Source organism: Spermophilus citellus (genome assembly GCF_964194105.1).
Source record: "Spermophilus citellus genome assembly, chromosome: 16".
In the NCBI taxonomy this organism is placed as follows: domain Eukaryota; kingdom Metazoa; phylum Chordata; class Mammalia; order Rodentia; family Sciuridae; genus Spermophilus; species Spermophilus citellus.
This window is the reverse complement of record NC_138196.1, coordinates 70031045-70054322: the sequence shown is the minus strand read 5'-3', so window position 1 is coordinate 70054322 and position 23278 is coordinate 70031045. Positions and strand designations below refer to the sequence as shown.

General features: G+C 36.5%; 1 protein-coding gene across 2 annotated transcripts in view; it reads right to left on the bottom strand.

Annotated features, from left to right (window-relative positions):
- The window catches only part of MARCHF1 (membrane associated ring-CH-type finger 1), a gene marked incomplete at its 5' end in the record, with an annotated part of 738150 nt that overhangs the window by 135733 nt on the left and 579139 nt on the right, over positions 1-23278 (bottom strand). For both annotated transcript variants that reach the window (XM_081268945.1, XM_081268944.1), the window contains one exon: positions 20747-20797. In XM_081268945.1, coding sequence (XP_081125071.1) covers positions 20747-20797 — 51 coding nt within the window. The remainder of the gene's footprint in view (positions 1-20746; positions 20798-23278) is intronic.

Genomic DNA, 23278 nt, shown 5'->3' with positions numbered 1-23278 from the left:
TTCCATCTTTGTCACTTTTCCAAATGCAGCTGTTGGCTCCTAAGTACTAGCAGTTCCAGAACATCATATTCTGTTGTGCCTTTATGGTTTTGCACATGTTGTTTCTATATTACTTTTTCAAATTGTTGTCTATTACTCTACTTATAAAAATTCAGCTTGGGCTTAGGCTACACAGAAAGCCTTTTTAGATTCTGCAGACTAATTTGTATCCTACTTCTTTGTGGTGCTATAACATTATTCTTGTCTTTTCATAAGTCAAGGACCCTTTCTCTGAAGTTTAAGGAAACTAGTGCTTACATCTGTGTCATATCTAATCCTTTCTCAGTATGAATCCTTCCTAGACTCGGAGAACGTTACTCCTTGGAACGCCACCCTCCAGGTCAGTATTTTATGGCTCAGCATGCTCTTGACTTCTCTCTGGCCACTTCTATATTCTTCTGGGGCTCCTTGCTATCTTTTCTCTGTGAAACCAGGAGTGCTTTTTTTTTCAACTCTATCTTTAGACTTCTGAACTCTATGTTATATATATATATATATATACACACACACACACACACACTTACTCCCTGAATATCACTTCTTATATTTAGAACTACCATCTCTGAAGAATATATATAAATCTTGAATCTCTATTCCAAACCAGACTAGTGTTCCAAGATGCTCCACTATCACTTAAAATTTCTTCATGACTCTTACTAAAGTTTATCATTATATAGTGGTATGATTTTGTGATTGCATAAATGACTTATTATACTACAAATTTCAGGGGTGGCCATTGTATTCCTAGTTGCCTGTCATTGTGACTGACATATATGTGTGACAAACACACACACACACACACAAACACACACCTGAGATGCTCAATAGATATTTGCTGATTGGATTTATGATAACCAGATGTTCAATAGGACCATCTTGTTTCTGAAGTTCACCTCAGAACAGGTAAACCATATTCCCACAATTTAAAGGATTTCAATATCATGTCTATAGGATTTGCTAAGAGATACACTCTCCCAAACTAGTTTGTGACTTTTGTATGCCACTAACCATTTTCAAGCTATATAAAGAAGAAAAAATTAATAGGAAAGAAGTTCTAAGAGGTGTGGTTGGGTGAATGAGTCTATCCATCTCAAGTAAGAGAAGCTTTAGGAAAACCTCAAGACTTTTCAGAACTGGCCTAGGCAGCTGTGTAGGTCATGTACTGCACCTTAGGGGTGCCATTTACATTGGCACATCTTAGGAGTTTAATTAGATGTTGCAGTTTACTGTAGTAAAATAATTTTCAGTCATTTAACAGTAAAATATTTGTTCTGATAAATCAGTGCATTATATGTTGTAAGTTAATATACGTCTATCTATTAACAATACATGGAAATATATAGTATCTTGAGCAAGTGGTGACTTTTCTTACTTTATACAAAGGTTCCATGTGGGTTGGTGGTAAGCCAGAGGTTCATATTTATCATCTATATTTTAGAAGTTACAGAGATTACTGTTTGTTTCTTGTCTAGAAAAATTTAAAGATAAGCGCCTAACGGATTCTAGGCACTAAATGCAAAGTGACGAGAGAAAACTATTTGGAATAAGATGTATTTCTGCTGCTGGGGAGTGAAGGTTCATGTTTCCTGTGGATGTGAATAACCTAGAGGGAAATCAGATTTTCCTGATGGGAAAAGTAGCCTTATTAGAAAATGTCTGTTTGGACGTGTTCTGCTTATGATGGCTGAGTAACAAATTATCCCAAAACCAAGTGTCTCAAAATGATGACATTTAGTTTGTTCATAAATCTACAATCTGGACGGGGCTCAACAAAGATAAGCCTGTTGGCTCCTCTGGCATCAGCAACAGAGGCCTCAGGCTGGGGCAGGAACCATGTGGAGGCTGTCACTGGCTCACTGCAGGTGAGCTGGAAGACTGGAACAGCAGGGGTAGAACAGCTGTGCTCCTCTGGCCCAGGAGCTCTTCCTTGTGTGCAGGAGCTCTGCAGTGTCTCCAGGGACACACTGGAGGGCAGCCAGCATTCTGAAACGGCCTCCTGGGGCTGTCCAAGTGTGTGTGGTGAGAGAGAGATAACCAGGCAGAACACGTTTTACCGTTCATGCCCAGTCTTAGAAGTCACATGGTAACACTTCTGCCACATTCAGTTAGTCAAGGAAGTTACAAGGGCCCATCCCGTTTCTCAGGGGAGAAAAAAAGTCCTCTGAGAGGACTCTCAGAGGTGTGCTAATGCAGCTCTGTAGGAAGAGCATGGGGCTGGGGATAGACACTGGTGTAGCCAGTAACAGGAGCTCTGGAAGCATCCGGAGGTATTCACTAGAAAGGATGTTGCCCATGTCAGGGAGAAGTCCCACTTAACAGTCTCCAGACCAAAACCAAACCCAACCCTGCTGCAGAAGTGCTTCAGAACAATGCTGGCCTTGGTCATTATCACACTCAGGGCCTCAAAGCCAGATTGAGAGCACCACCATTGTTCTTTTCACTAGGCTCAGAAGCTTCCCATAAGATTTCTTTCTTTATTTTATCCCCTATTTCTAATTTAAACCAATCTCTCATTTCTTCATTTTAAATATTGATCATAATCAATATTTCTTTTTTCCCGTCATTACCAAAATTGCTCAGTGTCTCAAGAGCCTATATGTATCTGGTTTATTGTAATGTTTCTGGACACATTCTTTGCCATTAGTTCCTCAAATCAATCCCAATCTAACCTAACACTTCATCTCTAAATAGTTCACAAAATGCAAAGCCTTAACTAGCCTTCAAAATTCATATACAGGTCTTTTGTTAGGTCAAGTTTACATATAGTAAAATGTATAAATCTTAAATGCACCATGTGACAAGTTTACAGTGGCATCTTTTTTAGCTTTATTTTTATTATGCCATTTTTCTTCTTGAAAGATTCCAATGTCTTTTCTATTGTCTACTAAAATGAACCCCAAATATTTTCTTAATACAACCACATCAATTATCTATCATTTATTAAAATCTGTTGATAACACACTTTTAAGATGATATATAATGGGCATTGTCTATTTTAAAAGTTAAATGAAACTTATTTTTTAACTAACATATGAAAACATAAAAAAGTATGCATATTTGTGATGTTTCAATATAGGTATAAATTATATAATATTTAAATTGGGGTAAACACATCTGTCTCCTCAGATATTTATAATTTCTTTATGGTGAACCTTTCAGAATCCTTTATTCTAGATTTTTTATATGCACAGTACATTATTAGCCGTACTGTGCAATTGAACACTATACCTTCTTATGCTTACCTAACTATAATTCAGTGCTCATTGAACAACCTTCCCACTCTTCCCTCTCTTCTACTCTAGTAATCATGACTCTACTCTCCATGACCTATATGAGATCAATTTTTTTTTATATTACATGTGTGAGTGAGATCACATAACACTGTCTTTCTGTGACTGGCTCATTTCATTTAACATAATGATCTCCAATTCCAATTATTCTTTAAACAACTCCTCTTTCCTTCTACAGTGTGAATCCTGTACAATTTGTGGTGCCTATTTACATTTTGACGTAAGACACACTGAAGAAAAGTCAAAGGGGACTGTGGAGGTGGACCCCCACTGCACTCTGTGGATAAGTAACTCTTGGAGTAAAATATCTATGTTATGCCATTGTTTGGGGCAGGAGGACGTAGAGTAAATCATCGAATCAGTCTTAATTTGCCAATGTCTAAATTGTAAATCTGTCTAAAAGAGTTTCTGTCAGTGTTAGTGATAGCAGGTGTATAGGACTTATTAGGATCCTTGACACACAGCAGGTGGTCATTAAGCATCCTGAAGTTCCAACCCCAAGAAACTTCAAAATCCACACCTGTCATGTGACCAATAAAGTCACTTTTGGAATAAATAGGGTTTTTTCTCAGAAATAAATTTTTCAAATTTAATTTTATTATGTATTATGCATTAAGCAAATTGTCACCTTATACGTGGACAGAAGGGATCTTTACAAATCATGCAAAATGTTTAACTCAATACTTGACATGTAAGTTTCAATAAATGCTAACTTAAAAGCATTGATAACATTGATATTGTTGAATTTTTCCATTAAAAAAGTCAAAACACTCAACTGACAAGAACAAAGCTGTGTACAAAATGAGTACACTGTTATAATTCAGTGTACAAAGTCTAAAATACAATAGTTAAATGAGTATTTTAAGAATTATTTTTAGTCAACTTGTTTTATTCTTGGAACAACTAAGTTTTGGCAAGACCAAACTCTCCTATCGTAAGTCTGTCCAAACTATGAAATTTAACCTCTCGGACATGGATTATTAATCTTCAAATTTGCTATTAACTTTTTAGTGAAAATGTTTTTGTCTATTTGTTTAGATGGGCCATTATGAGTAGTAATTTTTATGTTTGCTTTTTCTTACCTTAAACATAAATTATCTTGAAATAGTGGCAATAACCAAGAGAACGGTAATCAAGAAAGCCCTTAATATAGAATGGCTTGGTGACCTGTCTGGGACCTCAAGATAGAGGTAAGCTCCTCAGAGGAAAGAAACCACATTCTTTTCATCTTGCATGAACCAGTACAAAAGACCTTTGCTGAATAAAAGAATATTAAATAAGTACTTTACTGTAGTTTGGTCATCTAAATGTTCCCTTTTGATAGACAGAAGGCCTGAGATGAGTGATTAATTGTTCTATTTTCACTTTCTGAAGGTGAAGAGTCACAAGGAGTCTGAGGGAGAAGAGTCATTGGGCCTGAGAATTATGGTGTTTGGGGGATGGTGTGATACCTTCACTGACTTCAGGTCTAGTGGATATGGATTCTCCAAGATCATATTTGTCCTTGTGGCAGCAAGAAAAACTTATTATAACTTTTCCTTTTCCTCATTTCACTGGAAAGATGAAGTGGGGAACAAAGCACATGGTTATTGAATTTCATCTTAAATTGATCTATTTATATGTCACTATTTCCTCATACAGTTTTGGTTGTAAATTTTAATGAAATGAGAATCAAATGAGGGAATACATAATGTGTCTCTGCAGTAATTAGTGAGATAGAGATTTGACAATTATCCAGTTAATCTGATCAACAAAGACAGCCAAATTGGGTAGTTTTATGTCTCAAAGTGGATTTACTTGGCCTAGTCAATCCAAATTGACTATGCACATTAATTACATTAGCAACACAGCTGCCAACATTCTCCTCACCGTAGGATACATGGAAAGAGCTCAAAAGTCGGGGATGATGAAGGACATGAAAATATTAGATGATAGGAAGTAATAAATAAATGTAGCTGAGAGAAACATAAAAGCAGGACTCAACTGTAACATGCAAAAAAAGACAAAAAGCGAGGGTCATAGAAACATTAAAATAGACACGCACTATCTAATAATCTAAGAAAAAAGAGGAAAAAGCAGCAAGAGGAGATGGTGTAATTCTATGGAAACCATGTCAACAATCTTTTGTTAAAAGGGATTAAAGATGATCAAAACTCTTGACTTCGTTGACTTTTAATAGCTTAAACTACACCTGTTATGGTTTGGATGTGAGATGTCCTCCTAAAGCCCATATATGAGACAATGCAAGAAGGTTCAGAGAAGAAAGGTTCAGATGATTGGGTTATGGACCCTTAAGCCAATCAGTAAATTAATCACCTGATAGAACTAATTGAGTGGTAGCTGAAGGCAGGTGGGGTGTGGCTTGAGGAGGTGGGGCAACAGGGGCATGACTTTGGGGTACATATTTGTATGTGGCAAGTAGAGATCTCTCTTCCTGCTTTCTGATCATCATGTGAGCTGTTTCCCTCTCATACTCTCCCACCACCATGTCCTGCCTCACCTTGAGCCCAGAGGAATGGAGCTGGCTATCTGTGAACTGAGACCTCTGAAACTATGAATCCCCAAATAAACTCTTCCTCCTCTACAAATATACTGGTCAGGTATCCTAGTCACAGCATCCCAAAAGATGATTAAAATAACACCACTTAAATTTGAACTAAAATATGTCCAAACCCCTCACTGATACAGCTTTATAGATGATGGTCAATCCAAATTGACTATACCAACATCATGAGTTGGGAAATCCACAAAATAGAATTTACCCCCCCCCCCAAAAAAAAATTTATAGGTTAAAAAAATGCCATATTAGATAACATGAATTTAAAGAAAGTTTCTATATTTTATTGAGGTCAAAGGTGTTCAAGAGTAACATTAATTTATCTTCCAATCCATTTTTCTTATGAGATTTTAGTTGAGGAAACACAGAGGAAGAGAAAATTATGATTGCTCAGAGGAATAGTAGACAGCACTCATTTCCTTTTCCTTTGAGTTCTATCTCTTACCCCCATCTCCCCAAATCACAGAAAACTATTAATTTATGGGTAGTTAGACTTAAAACTTATTTATTCCCATTACCTCCGAGATTCATTACACCAACATAATAAATTGAGTGAAATCAATCTCATGTAAAATAAATCCCTTCTTATTGGAAAAGAAACAAAAACTGCAAAGTTGCTTTTTGTTTCTTCTCTAATATGACAGATGGTCAGTGAGGAGGGATGATTTTCACCCCTGGCACCACAAAACCACATGCTAATCATTTGCTTTTGGAATTATAATAGAAACCAAAAACAGGTCCACTACAGCTTTATGATTTAGCATGGAAGAGTACTTCCAACATTACCAGCACCACACTCACAACAATAGAGATATGTTATTAATTCCTTGGGATCATTGATGATCAATCAGTTCAGTTAAATTTTTGTATAATTGCAATCAATTTAAATTTAGGTAGCTACCTGTGTCTAGTAGCTACTACACGGGACAGGGAAATTCTAGTATCAATAACCAGCTGTTTGCTCCTGAAAATTCACCTATATAGGATATTTTTTCCTATCCATCTCCTGAAGTGAATCCTTTTCATCTTGACCTCAAGGACCCGGACTCAGAAAAAAAACTTCTTCCTTATAGCCTATAGGATGGGTAAGTACTACTCACAACATAAGGCACATTTAAAAGACATGATAGCCTCAATTCATTTCACAAATTTACTAATATGTTTTATAGTAAAAAGGAGGACATTTGAAAAGTAGGAAAGTGGAACATGGAAGAGTTTAAGTTCAACGGAGGTGGTTCCTTTTACATATGTCGAGATTGCCACTGCCAATGTTAATCGTTTGATGTCTTGGCTTTCTTCTTCTGCTCTGACTGTCCTCTCCCAGTGGGTGGCTGGCATGACCTTTCTTCTGAGTTCTCAGGAGTCTGTGTCTGGGTGAGCATTACATCAAGAGATCTGAACTGCCTGCACTCCTGGTGATAGGTCAGAGTTCTTCAGCTAAGAAGACACATGGCCTAAAGACTAAATGCCAACAAGAATCCCATGCTCCACTGTGTTTGACACATAAGACAACCTGCAGCCTCATTTTTTAAATTTCAGCTCTGAAAACATAGTGTAGCCTAACAACAAACTCTGTTTTCTACTAAAATTACCTTGGCCTCGAACTTCCCCCAGAGTCATTTTCTTTTTAAGGGATCTTCACAACAGCAATATAATGAAAGTGATTAAAGATTGAAAGAAGACTATATCCATCTACTACTATGTTGAGGGAGATAAAATACTATTGATCCTAACTTTGTAGTGAGCATTCTGTTCCATGATTTAGTCACTGACAATAGTAAAGACAGGGTTTAAAACAGTCCTTAAAGACCATCAGCCAAATTTTCTTGTTTTAGTGATGAAATCCTTCTCCTACCTACATACAAATGTTGTTCACATTAAAAAGAACTTTGATGGGCTGGGGATGTGGCTCAAGCGGTAGCACGCTCGCCTGGCATGCATGCGGCCCGGGTTCGATCCTCAGCACCACATACCAACAAAGATGTTGTGTCCGCCGAGAACTAAAAAATAAATTAAAAAAAAAAAAAGAACTTTGATTCTGAAGAATGAAAACCATTGTATTACAGTGGTACATGCATACCACCCATGTCTATAACAGCATAAACTATGAAACCAACCTAGGTGTCCATCAATGAATGAATGGATAAAAAGAATGTGCTATATATACACAATTTTATTTAATTTAATCTTTTTATTCAGCCATAAGAAAGAGTGAAATTACAGCATTTGCAGGAATATGGATGGGACCAGTGACCATTATGTTAAGTGAAATAAATTCAACTCACCAGGCGAAGGGACCTATGTTTTCTCTCAGATGCAGAAGTTAGAGAGGAAAAAGGAAAAGAAAAGTGGGGCCAGATTTCATGGAAATCAAAAGGAGATCAGTAGAGGAAAGGGACCAAGTAGTGGGAGGTGGCGGTTGGGGGGAGTGCTGAGTGTGATATTGACCAAATTATATTGCTATGTGCATGTACAGATATGTAACAGCAAATCCCATCATTTTGTACAACTATAATGTACCAATAAAAAATGTGAAAAAGACAAAAATAATAAAAAAAAAAGAACTTCTAACAGTTCCATTTATTAGAAGGCTGGACACTGAAGGTTGTTCTAATGGTGAAATAAGCCGCCAAATCATAAAGATTAAAGTTTAAGGACCATATTATGAAGTAAAAGGAGAGAATATGTTTCACAGACCACCATACCTATCACTTGCAATAATACAACAGAAGGCCTCTGACAAAGTTTAGCAGACTGAAAGAAAGCTAGCTTCAAAGGTAATAGATTTCCTTTTTTTTTTTAATGTTTTATTTATTTATTTTTTTAGTTATCAGCGGACACAGCATCTTTGTTTGTATGTGGTGCTGAGGATCAAACCCGGGCCGCACACATGCCAGGTGAGCACGCTACTGCTTGAGCCACATCCCCAGCCCGTAAGAGATTTCTTTACTTTCTAGGGTTACTATTATAAAAAGCTCAAAGTGCCAGGAAACACCCATAGTTTTCAATTTCCTGGAACTTCTACTGGGCCCTTAGTTGGGAGTGTTCCTTCTTTGAACTAGAACTCAAAGAAATACAGAGTCCAAAGTGAAGGCTACTAGAAGCACAATTTCTCCAAAAGGATGATGAACAGGGTAACTTCTACTCTTACCCCTTAGTGCCAATTATAAAAGGCAAAGCATCATTTTGTAGATGTTGACATAAAACATACTGCATCCTATGAGAGTTAGCTCCCTTCTCCCAGGCTGTCTTTTCTAAGTTGATACCTCTGATGAACCTTCAAAAAGCTATGTAACTGGTGTATCAAACAGCAGCAGCAGGCTGGTAGGGTGTGTGAATCCCATCATGACACATCCATGCACACTTTTTTTTTTTTTTTTTTTTTTTTTGCTATAAAGTGAGTCCCCGGGCCTGAGATGATGTTAGGTGAAATCCTATCCCATGTTAGAACACATTCTTAGTCTTCAGCTACTATCCTGACTGATAGCATGAGAAAGTTCTGCTACAAAACAGAACAGGGAGAATATGTTCACTCATTGAGTGACATACTAGGGTACCTTTTTCCCTTGCAAAATGTGGCTATAAATGGGCAAATATAGTTACACAGCCTGATAAAAGCATGGCAACCAGATCCCTCAAGCAAGCAGTCTCTGCAGCAGAAATGCTAGCAAAAAGTAAAAGAAATCTAGTATGGCTCTGGATGAATAAGAAGGTGATTATCAGTTATGAACTCTGACCAAATGCAGCAATGAGGGCTGTATTTCATCCCAATTAATCCCACTTAACTTCTTCTTATAAGTTTCCTCAAAAAGCATGCCCAATTAGAATCCTGCAGAAGCTATGTTGAAGTGAATTGAACTTACTGTGATACACAAGTGGGTCTCAGAGGTCTCGGGAGTCATCTTTAGTGGCAGCTATTATATCTCCTCTAAAATTTGCTACTAAGGAGAAGAAAAGTGCCCCAAACATTCAGCTGCTGAAATGTTAACTGGTCTCTACAGCTCCCTTCTTACCATTAGCCAAAGAGGAAATTTCTCACCCAGGAGTTCATATATTCTTCTACTCTCCAGAGATCAATGGTTCCTTGACTTTTACTCTCTCCTCAAGATAGGACTAACATCTGGTGCAATTTTTGTACTAGACCTTCTCTATGGTATAGCTGAAAATTGTGTGCTGTGGTTAACAATGAATCCCTGGCCTGGCATGGTCCAGGGATCAGTGCTCTGAAAAACCTACTCATTCCATATTAAGAATATTTTTATTATAACTTAACACAATAGAACATTTAATTTCACTCTGTTTCCTGCAGAATCCTGGTAATAATAATAAGTTGCATGTGATATCTTTTATAGAGCAGATCTACACCCTATCTCTGTTATGTGATATCAATCTATAATGCTTGTGTCATTCTTTTTTTTTACTGGTTGTTCAAAACATTACATAGCTCATGACATATCATCTTCCATACATTTGATTCAAGTGGGTTATGAACTCCCATTTTTTTACCCCAAATACAAGTTGCAGAATCATATCGGTTACACATCCACATTTTTGCATAATACCATATTAATGACTGTTGTATTTTGCTACCTTTCCTATCCCCTACTATCCCCCCTCCCCTTCCCTCTCATTTTCCCTCTCTACCCCATCTGCTGTTGTTTAATTCTCTCCCTTGTTTTTTTCCCCTTTCCCCTCACAAACTCTTATATGTAATTTTGTGTAACAATGAGGGTCTCCTTCCATTTCCATACAGTTTCCCTTCTCTCTCCCTTTCTCCCACCCCACTCGTCTCTGTTTAATGTTAGTCTTTTCCTTATGCTCTTCTTCCGTGCTCTGATCTTAGTTGCTCTCTTTATATCAAAGAAGACATTTGGCATTTGTTTTTTAAGGATTGGCTAGCTTCACTTAGCATTATCTGCTCTAATGCCATCCATTTTCCTGCAAAATCCATGATTTTGTCATTTTTTAGTGCTGTGTAATACTCCATTGTGTATAAATGCCACAGTTTTTTAATCCATTCATCTATTGAAGGGCATCTAGGTTGATTCCAAAGTCTAGCTATTGTGAATTGTGCTGCTATGATCATTGATGTGGCAGTATCCCTATAGTATGCTCTTTTAAGGTCCTCAGGGAATAGACCGAGAAGGGCGATAGCTAGGTCAAATGGTGGTTCCATTCCCAGCTTTCCTAGGAATCTCCATACTGCTTTCCATATTGGCCGCACCAATTTGCAGTCCCACCAGCAATGTACAAGTGTACCTTTTCCCCCACATCCTCGCCAGCACTTATTGTTACTTGACTTCATAATGGCTGCCAATCTTACTGGAGTGAGATGGTATCTTAGGGTGGTTTTGATTTGCATTTCTCTGACTGCTAGAGATGGTGAGCATTTTTTCATATACTTATTGATTGATTGTATGTCCTCCTCTGAGAAGTGTCTGTTCAGGTCCTTTGCCCATTTGTTGATAGGGTTGTTTGTTATCTTATTGTTTAATTTTTTGAGTTCTTTGTATATTCTGGATATTAGGGCTCTATCTGAAGTGTGAGGAGTAAAAATTTGTTCCCAGGATGTAGGTTCCCTGTTTACCTCTCTTATTGTTTCTCTTGCTGTGAAAAAACTTTTTAGTTTAAGTAAGTCCCATTTGTTTATTCTTGTATATAACTCTTGGGCTATGGGAGTCACATCAAAAAAAATAGTGCACCCTGATCAAGTAAGATTCATCCCTGGGATGCAAGGTTGGTTCAATATACGGAAATCAATAAATATTATTCACCACATCAATAGACTTAAAGATAAGAACCATATGATCGTCTCAATAGATGCAGAAAAAGCATTCGACAAAGTACAACATCCTTTTATGTTCAAAACACTAGAAAAACTGGGGATAACAGGAACTTACCTCAACATTGTAAAAGCTATATATGCTAAGCCTCAGGCTAGCATCATTCTAAATGGAGAAAAACTGAAGGCATTCCCGCTAAAATCTGGAACAAGACAGGGATGCCCTCTCTCACCACTTCTATTTAATTTAGTCCTTGAAATACTAGCCAGAGCAATTAGACAGACAAAAGAAATTAAAGGCATAAAAATAGGAAAAGAAGAACTTAAAATATCACTATTTGCGGACGATATGATCCTATACCTAGAAGACCCAAAAGGGTCTACAAAGAAACTACTAGAACTAATAAATGAATTCAGCAAAGTGGCAGGATATAAAATCAACACGCATAAATCAAAGGCATTCCTGTATATCAGCAACAAAACTTCTGAAATGGAAATGAGGAAAAACACCCCATTCACAATATCCTCAAAAAAAATAAAATACTTGGGAATCAACCTAACAAAAGAGGTGAAAGATTTATACAATGAAAACTACAGAACCCTAAAGAGAGAGATAGAAGAAGATCTTAGAAGATGGAAAAATGTACCCTGTTCATAGATAGGCAGAACCAACATCATCAAAATGGCAATATTACCCAAAGTTCTCTACAGGTTTAATGCAATGCCAATCAAAATCCCAACGGCATTTCTTGTAGAAATAGACAAAGCTATCATGAAATTCATATGGAAAAACAAAAGACCCAGAATAGCAAAAGCAATTCTAAGCAGGAAGTGTGAATCAGGCGGTATAGTGATACTATATTACTATATTACAGAGCAATAGTGACAAAAACAGCATGGTACTGGTACCAAAACAGGCAGGTGGACCAATGGTACAGAATAGAGGACACAGAGACTAATCCACAAAGTTACAACTATCTTATATTTGATAAAGGGGCTAAAAGCATGCAATAGAGAAAGGATAGCATCTTCAACAAATGGTGTTGGGAAAACTGGAAATCCATATGCAACAAGATGAAGCTGAACCCCTTTCTCTCGCCATGCACAAAAGTTAATTCAAAATGGAACAAGGAGCTAGATATCAAATTAGAGACTCTGCGCCTGATAGAAGAAAAAGTTGGCTCCGATCTACATATTGTGGGGTCGGGCTTGTGTCATTCTTGATACTTACCATAAATGAGGATTAAAAGCAGTTTGCATTCACCTAGTAAGGATTTCAATATACATTCATAGCCTGGTGCCAGGGATATTTCACAATATAGTTTGGAGGTGACCTCCATTGTCTGGCAGTTGCCAAACATAAGGATAGTTCATTGTATTGATGATACCATCATTTATAATCAGACCTAGTGAGTCAGAAGAAACCAATACTCTGAATGCCTCATTAGACCTGTGTGTTCCAGAGGGTAGAAGGAAAAAAACCTACATGTATTCAAGGGCTGGATAAAGCAGTCAGATTTTTAGAAATCTCCTGGTCGGTGCATGGTAATAGATTCTTTCTAGAGTGAAGGACAAATTTTGACCCTTCCTTAGCATTAAAAAAGACCAGAGTGCTCCATAGGAATCTAAGAACCTTAGAATAATGCACAGACCCCTGTATCAGGTGACTCAGAAAGGCTGCAGTTTTGAGACGGGCCCAAAAAAAGACCAGGTTCCTCTGGAGTTTCAGCTTGTGATGTGAGCAGCCTCGATGCTGGAGCAATAATAAAATGGCAAATTCCATGCCGTGATAAATAGAAATGCAACGTAGTTTCTTTTCTTTTTTTTTTTTTTTTATCAAGCTCCAAATGGAATATGCAGTTTTATTACTTGTATTTTAATTTATCTTCCTTTTAGATATAATTAAATATCTTTCATTAGGTCTGATTTAAAAAAAAAAATCATTCTATTTAGAAAATGCTACAGCAAATGAACTAAAAATCTCCAAATGGAGAATCATAGTGAAACCTCTAGTGTTCAAGATCATGTTATTGAAACAGAGCTCCCTTTACCACTTAGAAAAAAGCTCCTTGGCCCTATAAAGGCTGAATAACTGACCATGACATCAGTTACCACATGGCTGGAGATGTCCTCAAGAGCTTGATAACAAAAGCCATGTGTCTGGTACGCAGAGCAGCAATTCATTGAACAACGGGAATTCCCATTGCTAGGAGGTGTGGCTGCTGCTATGAAATGGGAAAGCAAGAAAATTTAAAAACTTGGGAGATCTGCTGCAGCATTTTTTCATTTACCTACCTACAATTTTAACTGTAATTGGATGATTACAGCAACCGTGGCCTGCTAAGGGCATGGAAATCAGGACTGGAGGTCAGAGACACTTCGCCAGCAAGCCACATAGACTAAAGGAAGTGATCATCAAGAACAAGAGATAACTGGGAAGAGTGTTAGAAGTTATGGCTCGGCCGTTTCAGTAGCAAGAGTTCTTTCTCCTAACATATGCCTTTAAATATTTTCTTTAGATGTGGTAAACAATCGTCATCTATAAGAATTCATGAGAGGATGGAATGAGTGCCTATGGATCAAGGTGGTACAAAGGATGAGCTGTAACAGACACTGTCAGTATTTCACCTGGATCCTTTCTGGTCCCTTTCCTCATTACTCAGTACATGGTTCCCTCAGCTCCCGGATGCTCTTGTTTATAAAGTTCTGTAACTTCAATTCTTTGGGAAACTGCCCTTTGGCTTCTTGGGCAGGTAACCCACAAGTAAAGAGAGTCAAGTGCCTGAAGTTCTCCTCTCCCCTCGGCATGACCCTGAGCCAATGAATGACAAACACTGGAGAATGAAAGCCTGCCTCCCTGGCCTCCACAGGGGACACATTGAAGTGCATTTTATGTGACAGAGTCCCTATGGAGGAGCAGGGGAGCTTCTCTTGACTTTTGCCCTGTCCTGCTTTTCTCATGCCTGTAATGGTTTCTCCTGGGAAAACTAGTAAATCACTGCTAAAATTCTTATCTCAGAATCTTCTCTGGGCAACCCAAGACATCTTTCCATTATACATTTATGTAGAAAATTGGAGTTGTCAGATATTTGAGTCTGGACTTCATGGCAGAGATTTGGGCTAAAAAATATCTTTTTAAGACTTATTGGCCCCAAAATTATAAAAAAGTCATGAGGCTAGCAGAGAAATCAACCAAGGAGTGAATGTATATATATATATATATATTGGACAAGTCTCAGAACATAAGAAGGTCTCAGATTCTCTTAATCTTCCCCCAACACTATTACTAACTCAACTAAATTCTGACACATTTTCTCAGTGTTGGTCTCAGGATGAACTTTAGACTGAGGCTCTAAGAAAATTCTCAGATTAGTCAACTCATTTTCAGTTATTTCCTCATTTTATATCCCACTTTACTTCAACAACCTATCACACTTACCCGCAAAAGGTTCTGATGTCTGGGGGTATGGCTGATTTATAGGTCCCTTGTATCAGATCAAGCCAAGATGGAGCTCTCAAAAAATCAGAACATTAAACACCTGCTCAGAGATGCAAAGGCTTGGCTCAGATTCAGTTGAAAGAATTCCCAGTACATTTTACACTTTCACCTTGACCTTGCTGGAAAATACTTTGGAATCTTAAAGATAGTATAATGCCTGGACACAGTACATCCTTAAAACTATTTATTGAGTAAATTGTGTTGACTATATCAAACATTTTCATTTGTTACAGCATGAACTAGGATATTCATGCAAGAGGAAGTTTTAGGAATAATATTTTATAAACTAAATACCATCATTACCCTAACGTTCTATATTTTTGGATAGAAACCAATTGAAAAATTCAGATGTACATTTGTGAAGTTAAGGAAGTCTATAAAATATATTAGGAAATTATGGGAAACTATTGAAATCTGACTTGGTGAAGGTAGTGGATTTTAAATTTTTTTCATAAATAGTTTAGATTTTGTGAGTTGCTTCTGAATCAAACCCAAAAGCACAGTATTTTATTTAAAAGAAACTTCTGTTGACTTGAATCAAAAGTACAAGGCTTTCTTTCCTTTTTGACAGTTTAGTTTTGAAAGTTGTTTTCCTTCTGATTTATATAAACTGTTTCTAGTTGAATGTAATTATCCTACCATAGAAGTATAAGAAAGGTGAAATTTGTCTAATTTTACATTTCAAGGAAACTATTTGTGAATTATTTCTGTTTACAAAAACAGCAACAAGAATAACTAATCTCTTGAGCAGCTTTTCAAAAAAAAGAAGTGATGGCTAAATAAATGATACTTTGTTCACATCTATTTTGACAATCTCATATACATTGTTCTGCACCCATGTGGTTTCTCTGAAGCTCTTGGATCAACTTTAACTTATTCAGGACACCCCAATCTTACTAAAATATTAATAAAGTTATAGTCTTGTTTTGATTAAAACAAACTAGATATATACACTAATAAGAAACAAATGTTGAAATGAATATAAAATTCAAAGTATAATTGCAATTAAATAATATATGGGTATGAAGACTTGAAGATTCAGAGGTAAAAACTGATACTAACCATTCAACTTTATTTATACCACATTTGGAATTTGCATAATCACAGCAGCAAGATTATGTTTATAAATTATAGTCCTGAATGGTAAAAATAATAATGTTCAGTTTCATATAATTTATTTAAAAAGTCTTAGGGCATAGGCACCTTGATGATTCTAAGTCCATTTCTCCATTTTGACAGTTTCCAAGTCAGATTATACTTGTATGATTAAAGTGAAAGTATTCTATTATTCAAAGTGCCATATGAAAAACCTCTTAAAACTATTTAATGTGCCTCCTTTCTAATCTATGTTTATGTTTTCTAGCTTCCAGGCCTTGTTCTTAGATTCCTTTAAGCCTCATTTCCTGACATTTGATCAGTTCACACCCATTTTCCAAGTCCCTATTCAGTATGCCATTCTTCCAAGAAAACTTCTCTGATGCTATTCTGTCCCAAATATATGAAATGATCCCTCTCTGAATTCTTATAATCTCTGTTTGTATTTCCTTTTAAGATAATATGTCAGTGGTCCCTTTGAATATGCCCAAGGTCTCTGATTTTCTAGAACATAGTACTAAACATAATTATACTCTGGCTATGATTTATTACAGTGAAAAGATACAGAGCAAAATTAGTAAAGGGAAAAGACACAAGGGTGAAGCCCAGAGGAACCAGGAACAAGCTTCCAAAAGTTCATCCCCATAGATCACACAGGAAGTGCGTTATTCCTGCAGCCCTGGATTGTCCACCAGGGAAACTCATTAAAGGCTCATTGCACAAAGTTTTTATTGGGAACTAGTCCTATAGACTCACTTGCCTAGCATGTTCCAATATTCCAGACTCCCAGAAGGAAAGCACGTGTTTAGGACAAGCCACACTGTTTGTAATCCAGGCACAGTGAACCATCTCATGAAGTAGGATGGCACTTCGGAAACCCCAGTTCTCAGATGGCAGCAAGGGCTAAACTTGACCGTATTTCTTTCAAAGGATGGGAGTCCAGGCCTATTATGATGACGCTTTGTGTACTGGTTGTCACATTAGTTCTACTTTATGAATATGCATAGTACAGGAATCTATCTTACAAACATACATATCTTACAACTTGTCTCAACTATCTCAGGGTAAGCCCATTGAAGGCTGAGTTGGGATTTCTTTCATTATTCCAGCATTCCAGCATAGAATGAGATTGTTGAAAGCAGACACTTGACAAGTATTGATGATTAGAAGATTAGCTCATTTAGGAAGGAACTGCAAGAATAGGTGGGAAAGTAAACCTAACAGTATGGGTAGGAGTCTTGTCTTCCTGTTCTGGGTGGATCTCCCTATATTTTCTGTAATTTTTCTGAATTAATGGCCACAGGATAGCACATATTAGATAAAAGATAAGAGAACTACCAAATTTAAGTAAGACTAATGCTGATATTAGGGATGTTATTAATATTAAATATAAGTACATTTTAAAAGAATCAGCAATATATAGTATCCACTCTTTAATTTGTTCTGATTCAACTATAAAAACCATATATATATATATATATATATATATATATATATATATATATATATATATTATAGACCATGTTTAAAGTCACTTTCTTATAAAGAGACTTATTGAACACTTATTTAATGTTCTCAGTGAATTATAAATATTAAGAACAGGGTAATTAGAAGAGCTAATACTTATGCCATGCCAAACAATGTTCTAAGCACAACTCCGAGAGTTAGATACAGTGACATATTCTACCTTAGAGATAAGGTTATGAAAGAAGTTTAATCACCTTTTGAAGCAGTGCCTCTGATATCAGTCTTCTTAAATGCTACCCTGATTCTCACACCCCTGAAAAGCTCAGGTGTGCATACTATCTCTCTCTCTTCATTTTTTTTTACAATATTAAAGAAAGAATCTTTGCTCTACTTTCAATGTTTTCTTTGCCAACATTTTAAAAATTAAATATCCCTAGATTTTTGCCATCCAATTCTTGGTAGACTCTATGGTCTTAACGAAGAATTTGTCACTATCAATAATGCATAAAACATAGTGAAGATTTAAGAATGCATTTATCATTTGTGATTATCATTCTGCACATAAATAAACAGAAAGTTATACCAGCATAGAAAAAATAAACCTATATACACTGGAATCTGTTTATCCCTACCAGTATTAGGTAGTTGAGTTTTGATACAATGAAGTGACTGTTTAAGAATAAAGCTTTTCATTCCCTTCTGAATAGGAAGCATTTATATTTGAACAAAAAAGAAAAAAAAAAGAACTCAGAGAAGAGAAATTACACTTGGGATTTATTTTATTTTCTTAAAGAATTAATCAGAAGCCTAAAAGTTATAAACAAGCTACATTCTGTTAGATGCAAACAGCAGTTTAGAAAGAAGATATTTTTGCTCCTAGATCCAGAATATTTGGTGTGACAAAGGAGTTGTCAGTAATGTTGACAAGTGTCTAAGTTGTTACCTCTTCAGCATTCTTATTGAAGTTGAGAAAGATGACTATTCTGTGGCTGTGGGCAAAGCTCTTCACTATGAAACTAGAATGACAGGCATTTGAAAGGCATTGTGTTAATTTACAACAACTGAAGCAAACCTCCTTCAGGTGACTTACTTTATCATCCATGTCATAGAGGAGGCAGCTGTGTCTTGGGGAGGTTAAGTGAATGTCTCAGGGTCATGCAAATAGAAAGTGGCAGAGCAGAGACTTGAACTCAACTAAATTTGTACTCAACCAAAGGCCACATTGACTGTGAAATATCAGAAGGGACCCAAATTTTAATGCAATTAGAAATGTTCAGTCCTGTATTAACTTTCTAATACTATCACAAATAGTTGAGATAATCAACATAAGGTTTACTTTGGGCTCAGAGTTCTAGAAATTCCAGACCATGATTAGGACACCCTGTTGCTTTTAGGTCATGTCATGTAAAGAGTGGATGGTGTTTTGATTTGCATTCTCTAAATGCTAGTGATGTTGAACATTTTTTAATATATTTTTTGACCACTCCTATTTCTTTTTCTGTGAAGTGCTTGTTCAGTTCCTTAGGTCATTTATTGATTGGATGATGATGATGATGATGATGATGATGATGATGATGATGATTCTTTGGTGTTAAATTTTGTGAATTCTTTCTATATCCTGGAGATTAATGATCTGAGGTGCTGGTGGTAAAGATATTCTCTATTCATATTCTTGATTGTTTCCTTTACTGTGAAGAAGCTTTTTGGTTTTATACCATCCCATTTATTGATTCTTGATTTTACTTCTTACCAAGCTATGGAACCAACCTAGGAACCCTACAACAGATGAATGGATAAAGAAAATGTGGTACATATACACAATGAAATATTACTTAGCCATTAAGAAGAATTAAATTATGGCATTTACCAGTAAATGGATGGAGCTGGAGATTATCATGTAAGTGAAATAAGCCAATCCCAAAACACCAAAGGCAGAATGTTCTCTCTGATATGTGGATGCCCATCCCAACAAGAGAGGCAAGATTAGAAGTTCAGTGGACTAGACGAAAGAGAATGAAAGGAAGGGATGGGGGTGGGAATGGAAAAGATACTATAATGTATTGGACATATCTTTCCTATCCTTATATATAAACACACAATTCCACAATATATACAACCACAATAATGGGATCCTAATTGGAACAAGTTTTATTTATTCTGTGTATGTATAATATGTCAAAATACACTCACTGTCATGTATATCTAGAAAGAACAAATTTTTTTAAAAAGAATAAAACTGGAAAACAAAAACAAAAAAACACAAAAGAGTGGGTGATAAAGCAAAACCACTCCCCTCATGTCCAGAGAGCAAAAGAGGGCAAGGAAAGGAAGGGAAGTACTCAAGGGCATTCCTCTTAAAGATCTAAAGACCTCCCACCAAGTCCCTCTTCCTAAAGGTGTAACTCCACAACATGCACAATCACAAAAATGGGAAGTTGCACTCCATGCATGTATGATATGTCAAAATACATTCTACTGCCATATATAATTAAAAAGAACAAAAAATTTTAAAAAGGGTTCCCTTACCACCCAACATTGTCTCTTTGAGAACCAAGCCACAAACATTTAGGCTTTGGAGGGACATTTGCTATCCCAAGTATAGCAAGTCTGAAGCACTGACATACAATTCTCTATAGGTTAAATTACAGCAGAATTGAGCCCAAATTCCTGAGAAATTAAATTTTGGGGAATTGTACTATTATTAATGATACAGTTTTAATTCGGGTGTGCAGTTGCTCTGTGGTGTTTGAAACGAGAAAAAAAAAAGAAAACATTTTGTACCTCAACTCTGAAGGCAGCAAATTATCTCTTGGACACAGCATTAAAGAGAGCAAAAAGTAGCTTAACTAATTATGTTGTATTAAATCATTACTTTTATCACAATAAAAGCTTGAAACTGTTAAGCCACATTATATGTATTCCTCCCAGATAACAATATAGGTTAAATATTATAAATATTTATTAACTTCATGCAATGGAGACATCAATAAACAAGAACATGAATAGATTTCACCTACTTTTGAAATGTTACTTGATCGACTGGCAGATCGTCCTGGGGACTTGTCATTCTGAAAAATAAAATTAGAAACATTGATTAAAGAGGAGTGTGGCAATACTCTATCACTGAGAAGAAAAGGCACAGCTTGGGGTATTCATGTCACTGTTCTCAGTAGTGTTCCAACTGACTGAGGGAAATATTAATTGCTTACACAGAATGACTTTTCTCTTCAAATTTTATCTCTCCAATATAGAGCAGTGTAGTTTTAAAAATATCCCAGTGAACGTCTGAGCACTTATCAAGCTAGAAATATTTATTTCCAGGAAATGATTATATTATTTCTCCAGAAAGATTTGTGCAATTTCTTTGAAAATAAAATTAGACAATGATAACATAGTCCTCTATTTCCCCTTCTGCTTTTGCAACCAGGAAATTCTGAGTAAATTCTGACTCTCAATGCCAGTAAATTCTCAATGCCAGATGCATGGTAGAGACACCTAGCTTGTGCTCTTCAAAAGTAGATTTGATTGGTCTTTGCTGTTATTTTACACACTTAAAAAATTTAAAATATTTGCTTTTTTAAGTTAAAATTCTAAATTGTAAGTTCTAAAATTTAAAACCAAAAAAAAAAAAATGTTTAAAACTTTCAAAGCCAGTTCTTTTAAAGAATTTCCAGTTGGGATGAAAAGTAGAATAAAAAATGATTTCAAATAAAATATTTTTAAAAGTCATGCAATTTTAAAATGGAAAGAGACCTTAAGGACTTGACCCCTCTCATTGGAAGGCCAGAGACATTCCACTTCCAGCCATCATAGATCTAGTGCAAGCCAGACCGCCCTGAGGCCTTCTGACTGGTCCAGTCTGTTTATGCTTTATACTCTGCCAATTATCTGTAAGTGGATAATCAACTGGAAAAATCAGTTTATGGGCATTATGCATTTTACATGTAGAATGAGGTCACAGTATACCTCTCCTGTAGAGAAAATGTTGGAAAAATCAGTTCAGGAAACCTAAAATTTGTGAAGGATGTGAATCAACATTGTCATTGAAATATTCTTGTCACAGTAAATTTTTTTTTTTAACTTCTGGACTCAACCTCAAAGCAGACCTGAGTAGACTACAGCAGTGTATCTTGACAGAGGTCATTTCTGAGGGCTGAGGGTCACAAAAACCCATGGGGCTGAAATTGCCCCGTGATGACTACTTGAGACTGTTTCAGAAATATGGTGCTGATGGGAAATGGCAGATGTGTCAGAGTGAAAAAATAGCAGCTACACTCGCTGCAGGCTGTGACTGAGTCAGGCATAGGCTTACAGAGATTCTAGCTGAACAGTCCTTTTTTCTTTAGATGAAACATCATACAACCACGGATATCACCTTGGAGTTGTTATGTTATTACAGACCGAGATGAGTCACCGTACCATCAGCCACTCCTCATAACAACCCTGGGATCCAAGTGAAGATGGATGTACATGCTACCCACAGACCTCCCCTGATTAGCTTCTGCTGGGATGGGGAGAGACATTTTTTTTCTATGGACGTCAAAACTCCTCTTCTGGAGATTAGTTAACAAAGTCAACCCATCTTTTCAGGATTTTGACACATTATTGTGTAGAACAGGGGTATATAAGCCACAGAATACAATAGGCTTTGGGGGTAGGCTTGTGGTGGTTGCTATGTTTTCTGTATGTACATGGTATTTGAGGATGTGAAGAAGAAACAAGAATTGGAAGTCTTGCTGCAAGAACTAAGAAGAAAAACAGGAAACTTGTTTGGTATTAGATTACTTAATTTTTCAAATCAAACAGAACTTTGTGCTATTTTGAGAGAAAACAAGGAGGGTCAGATTCTCTTTGCGGTTGTCAGTGAATTCATCATAGGATTATGATAAACAGGTACTATCTATTCTCTTCATTGGCATCACTATCACTGTTGGTTACTAGAGTCACAATTTCCTTTCCTTTTATTTCTTTCTTTTATTTTTATTTTTTTTGCGGTAATGGGGATTCAGCCCAGGACCACAAGCATACTAGGCAAGCACTCTACCACTGAGCCACATGCCCAAACCTAAAGTCACAATTTTCAGGTAAACATCTTAATTCCTTTGTCTTGCAATTCTGCCTCTACTATGATTAAATTCTGGGCATATGAAATTTAAGAATGAAAGTTCAAAATTTTTTATTCACAAGGATATTAAGGAAGTTGATCAGCCTTGTTTCTGAAGGAAAGCATCTAGCGCTTTCTCTCTTGGAAAGCTTCCAAGGCGATCTGTCCAATTTGCTGCTAATTAATTGGGTGGCTTGTCCCATTACGGCTGCAATGACATATTCCTTTTTGTAGATTAGTCAATATGGTTGTCATACCTCATTATGATCAGTTTAAATACTTTACCTTAGATTAAATATAAGCTGTCTCAGAGTCTAACAAATCTTACTGCAACCCAAATTATAGTGACTTTGGAGGTCAATAGCCAACAAGAGTTTCTGTCAGGTCTGCATTAAAAGTGTGGAATCTTGAGGCAGTAATGTTGGATCATAGCATGTCAGTCACA